This window comes from Oncorhynchus mykiss, chromosome 6 (assembly GCF_013265735.2).
Source record: "Oncorhynchus mykiss isolate Arlee chromosome 6, USDA_OmykA_1.1, whole genome shotgun sequence".
NCBI lineage: Eukaryota > Metazoa > Chordata > Actinopteri > Salmoniformes > Salmonidae > Oncorhynchus > Oncorhynchus mykiss.
In genome coordinates, this window is record NC_048570.1 from 81415865 (window position 1) to 81421864 (window position 6000).

At 41.3% G+C, this 6000-nt stretch overlaps 1 protein-coding gene across 1 annotated transcript in view; it reads right to left on the reverse strand.

Moving 5' to 3' along the window:
* Positions 1–5526, reverse strand: part of LOC110526108 — a 28558-nt gene extending 23032 nt beyond the window's left edge. Inside the window, exons 1-8 of the mRNA XM_036981787.1 lie at positions 5437–5526; positions 4838–4906; positions 4188–4550; positions 3815–4102; positions 3370–3480; positions 2452–2484; positions 2297–2329; positions 1840–1860 (exon numbers count right to left, since the gene is read on the reverse strand). Of these exons, the coding sequence (XP_036837682.1) occupies positions 1840–1860; positions 2297–2329; positions 2452–2484; positions 3370–3480; positions 3815–4102; positions 4188–4550; positions 4838–4904 (916 nt within the window). The 5' untranslated portion in view covers positions 4905–4906; positions 5437–5526. The remainder of the gene's footprint in view (positions 1–1839; positions 1861–2296; positions 2330–2451; positions 2485–3369; positions 3481–3814; positions 4103–4187; positions 4551–4837; positions 4907–5436) is intronic.
* Positions 5527–6000: the final 474 nt, after the last annotated feature.

Consider the following 6000-nt stretch of genomic DNA (forward strand, 5'->3'; position numbering starts at 1 on the left):
CCTGTAGGTGTTCTCTCCAACCCTAATCTAGTGCACCTGATTCTAATAACTTGCTGTTTGATAAATTGAATCAGGTTAGTTATAACTAAGGTTGGATTGAAAGCTACGGGACGGCAGCACTACAGGATCAGGGTTGGAGAACCCTTTCTTAGAATATACATGTACAGTGCCTTGCGAAAGTATTCGGCCCCCTTGAACTTTGCGACCTTTTGCCACATTTCAGGCTTCAAACATAAAGATATAAAACTGTATTTTTTTGTGAAGAATCAACAACAAGTGGGACACAATCATGAAGTGGAACGACATTTATTGGATATTTCAAACTTTTTTAACAAATCAAAAACTGAAAAATTGGGCGTGCAAAATTATTCAGCCCCTTAAGTTAATACTTTGTAGCGCCACCTTTTGCTGCGATTACAGCTGTAAGTCGCTTGGGATATGTCTCTATCAGTTTTGCACATCGAGAGACTGACATTTTTTCACACTCCTCCTTGCAAAACAGCTCGAGCTCAGTGAGGTTGGATAGAGAGCATTTGTAAACAGCAGTTTTCAGTTCTTTCCACAGATTCTCGATTGGATTCAGGTCTGGACTTTGACTTGGCCATTCTAACACCTGGATATGTTTATTTTTGAACCATTCCATTGTAGATTTTGCTTTATGTTTTGGATCATTGTCTTGTTGGAAGACAAATCTCCGTCCCAGTCTCAGGTCTTTTGCAGACTCCATCAGGTTTTCTTCCAGAATGGTCCTGTATTTGGCTCCATCCATCTTCCCATCAATTTTAACCATCTTCCCTGTCCCTGCTGAAGAAAAGCAGGCCCAAACCATGATGCTGCCACCACCATGTTTGACAGTGGGGATGGTGTGTTCAGCTGTGTTGCTTTAACTCCAAAACATAATGTTTTGCATTGTTGCCAAAAAGTTCAATTTTGGTTTCATCTGACCCGAGCACCTTCTTCCACATGTTTGGTGTGTCTCCCAGGTGGCTTGTGGCAAACTTTAACCAACACTTTTTATGGATATCTTTAAGAAATGGCTTTCTTCTTGCCACTCTTCCATAAAGGCCAGATTTGTGCAATATACGACTGATTGTTGTCCTATGGACAGAGTCTCCCACCTCAGCTGTAGAACTCTGCAGTTCATCCAGAGTGATCATGGGCCTCTTGGCTGCATCTCTGATCAGTCTTCTCCTTGTATGAGCTGAAAGTTTAGAGGGACGGCCAGGTCTTGGTAGATTTGCAGTGGTCTGATACTCCTTCCATTTCAATATTATCGCTTGCACAGTGCTCCTTGGGATGTTTAAAGCTTGGGAAATCTTTTTGTATCCAAATCCGCCTTTAAACTTCTTCACAACAGTATCTCAGACCTGCCTGGTGTGTTCCTTGTTCTTCATGATGCTCTCTGCGCTTTTGACGGACCTCTGAGACTATCACAGTGCAGGTGCATTTATACGGAGACTTGATTACACACAGGTGGATTGTATTTATCATCATTAGTCATTTAGGTCAACATTGGATCATTCAGAGATCCTCACTGAACTTCTGGAGAGAGTTTGCTGCACTGAAAGTAAAGGGGCTGAATAATTTTGCACGCCCAATTTTTCAGTTTTTGATTTGTTAAAAAAGTTTGAAATATCCAATAAATGTCGTTCCACTTCATGATTGTGTCCCACTTGTTGTTGATTCTTCAAAAAAAAATACAGTTTTATATCTTTATGTTTGAAGCCTGAAATGTGGCAAAAGGTCGCAAAGTTCAAGGGGGCCGAATACTTTCGCAAGGCACTGTTTGTATTGTATATTGACCATAAGGGTCTAGTAATGCATCGTGCTCCTACTTACCCAGCTGATCAGCAAGTATCTCTGCAGACAAACAGATGAATTAAAGTCAAAGTAAAGCATTCTTAATGGTGAATAATTCATTCAACTCCTTGTGTGGCAGGGGGATGGGACAGTAAAAAACAATGTTTGATTTTTCTCTGCAGACATGAAAAGAGAACCGTTAGAGTGAACTTCCTTAATGAACACATCTCACATCCATGAAGAAGACAATTATTAAAATGGAAACATGACACAATGCACAGGACCAGGAGTGTCAAACTCATTCCATGGAGGGCCTGGTATCTGCTGGTTTTTGGTTGTTCCTTTCAATTAAGACCTAGACAACCAGGTGTGTGGCGTTCCTAACTAATCAGTGACCTTAATCAATCAAGTACAAGGGAGGAGTGAAAACCCGCAGACACTCGGCCCTCCATGGAATGAGTTTGACATATGCATAGGACTGTTGGACACTACTTACTCAACTCAAGTCTGAGTTCATCTTTAACTTGCTCTGCAGAAATAAAATAAAAAACAGAGAACATAGTTAATGTACACAGAACCACAGTGTTTTCTCTGACAAAGTTCCATTTCTGGAGGAGAAAATGGCATGTTTGACAGTAAGACACTACTTACCTAGCTCTTGACTGTGTTCAGCTTTGGATGCATCTACAGACATGACAATAGATAACAGTTAGAGGAAAGGTCCACAAAATGACTTACTGGTACTCAAGATGTTTTCTGACAAAGTCCTTTACATGAAGGAAGAAGTTACACTGATGTAGTTCAGGTAAACCATGCACTGAGATTTAAATAAACCTTATATTAACACATCTACTATTTTTGTGGAGAAAGTTGTTTTAAATAGAAATGTTTGCCCTATACTGTGAACTGAATTTAATTTTATACAAATCCTTAAATACACCTGTACAGTATCTGACCAATGTCTGCTTTTTACTTCTAAAGGTCAAACAGGGGGGGCTTATATTTGTCCTGTTTCACTGTATATACAAGTGTTTAACTTATACGAGAGTGAGTTGTGAAGTGGAACTGTGTTTATTTGCATATCCCAACTCCCCATGCGAGTGTGGTCACTACCAGGGATCAGCCATTATTGACGGCGACCCTGGAGTAATGAGGGTTAAGTGCCTTGCTCAAGGGTAGATTAACTGATCTTTTTCATCTTGTCTGCTCGGGGAATTGAACTAGCAAGTGTAACAGTATAATTTTAAACCGTCCCCTCGCCCATACCCGGGCGCGAACCAGGGACCTTCTGCACACATCAACAGTCACCCTCGAAGCATCGTTACCCATCGCTCCACAAAAGCCACGGCCCTTGCAGAGGGGAACTACTACTTCAAGGTCTCAGAGCAAGTGACGTGACTGATTGAAACGCTATTTAGCGCCCACGCTAACTAAGCTAGCCGTTTCACATCTGTTACACAAGCATTCGGTTCTAGTTCCCAACTCCTTGTGTATGTCACTGTAAAACATTTACATTCAGTAAAATAAACCCTTTAATAAGTTTTCTATGACTGTAGTCATTGTACAAACTTTTCCACCACCAGACACTGAAAGCTGATATGGCCACAAGGACAATGACCAGAGAGACAATCACTGCAAGGGCCACTTTCCATGTTTCTGTGTGAACAAGGATCAGCTCGCCTGCAAGACACAAATCAACTGAGATCAGTGACATGTAACCAATGCTACCAAATAATAATATTAAAGGGACATTTCACTCATAAAGAATGTTTTGTCAGACGCTTACAGACCTCAAATGAAACCACGTTCCATGACATCAGCTGTGTAGCTCCAGCAATATGCCTCAATGCCAAATTAATGGAAAAGATGACCATCATCTCATTTCCTGGTTTAATGTTGTTTATCTTTTCTATTCATTTGAGGTGGAGGCATATAGCTGGATCTACAAAACCAACGGGGTTTCATCTTGACATTACAATACTTTAGAGTTCTAAACAATAATGATGTTACTCACTAGGGATGTGAAACTCTGTCTCCATCTTAATCACCTCATGTTGCTGCCTCTGTCTTAGTCTACAGGTAAAGCGGTTGATGTCAGTCTCCTTTATGATGGTCTTTAGTTTGACTACGTAGAATCCCTCATAGTCCCTGTCTGTCTCTGACGGTCCAGCAGACAGAGTGACCCCTTCACTGTCCAGCCACTCCAACTCAGGCTCAGGGAACCAGCCTTTAGTTACACACAGCAGAGCCATCCCTCCTTCTTTCTGTCCCTCAATGGAAACCTCTGGCTTGGATCCTATAGCTACAGACACAAAGGGAGACTGGAGATGAAGTACTACTGAGATTGGGAGGAACATCACATGGGTTGTTGTATTTAAGAAATGCACCTCTGACGTAGACTTGAATGGTGGAATCATCATAATGTGTCTTAGACTCAACAAGACATTTATAATGTCCATCATCAGTGCCTTGTACCCTGGTCAGTTTCAAAGAGGTATTGCCCTTCTTCAGTTCCTCTTTAAACAACGATGTCCTTCCCCTGTAGGAGGGGATCTGATCATGATATTTGTCTCTGCCGTCTTGGTAGAGATGGACTCTAATGTTTGACTGAGTGTCTGGGAGGTTGACTCTGAACCAGTCAACTCTCATGTCCTCAACGCTGATGTTGGGTTTGATGTAACAGGGCAGAATGATGTCATCACCAGCCACAGCAACAATGGCATGAGTCAGACCAAGAACCTCAAACTTCTCTGGAAAGAAAAACAACCAATCAATATCAAAAACGACCATGCACATCATCAGCTGTTGGTCCCTTTCAGACTTTAACAGACCACACTAAAGATCAACACCAAACCTGGCCAAAATACTTAAGGTTTGCTTGATTTAGCTTGGTTGCCAATGGAATAGCCTAGTACTGAAAGTGCAAACCGTAGCCATTGTTCATGCAAATCCTCACATTGTTCACACACACACACACACACACACACACACACACACACACACACACACACACAAAAAGAACATGTGAGGTCACTACCAGAGCCTGCTCTTTGGAGGAGAAGCAGGAGATTGACACACAGACAGTCTGTCCAAGTCCACATCATTTCTGAAAGAGAGGATAACATACTGGGATTCAATGTAGGCGATGTTATGGATCATATGATATGGATGTATTATGTAATCACCTGAGACCACCTGAGACCTAAGACAGAAGACTAATTAAGACAGACTTTCAAAAATATGTAAACTTGGTCCTTTTATTTGATAATATAAAACCTTTCTCCCATTATCTCCATAATCCCTGAAAGCTGCACTGAGAGATATGACAGACACAAACACACACACACACACACACACACACACACACACACACACACACACACACACACACACACACACACACACACACACACACACACACACTATTTAATCACCTCAGGCCAAAGACTACTCAAGACAGACTTTGTTAAATATGCTAAACTTGGCCTTTTTATCAAGGCCTGTCTGGTTCTCACACACAGCTATTGCCAACCATCAACATTGACTTGAATGTTAATTGCTGGGATTTATTAGTATAAAGCATTTCTAACTATATTTTCTCTGACAGCTTTAAACATATATACAAATAATACTTACGATTAGATACACGCAGATCACAATTGAGAAGAGTTTGGCTTAAAGCTCGCTGGCCTGTGGGGAAAGACTGGAGAGAAAATAAATCTGGTGTGTCTACTGCAAGGCAGGAAAGTAGCTTCAACATAACTTGTTATTCTTGTAGATGAGATGGAATCTACACTTTAATCAGCTTGAGTTAACTTATGAGGAAGTAGGTGAGAGGTGGCATAGTTTCTGGAAACAAAACTCTGATAAACTGGCTACAATGAGATGTCACACATAGAGATCACAGGAGGCTGGTAAGGGGAGGACGGCTCATAATAATGGCTGCAATAGAGTAAATGGAACTGTATCAGCAACATGAAAACCAGGTCTTTCATGTGTTTGAGACCATTCTATTAATTCCATTCCAGCCATTAATATGAGTCTGTCCTCCCAAATGAACGTGCCAGCAGCCACCTGTGAGAGATGCAAGCGATCGCTGAGGGATCCTCCACTTCCCTAAACCTGTTGTTTGTTCACTTTCACTGGATGTTTTTCTTACTCTCCTTTCATTTTTGAACTGTGTCCTCTTTATATTACCAT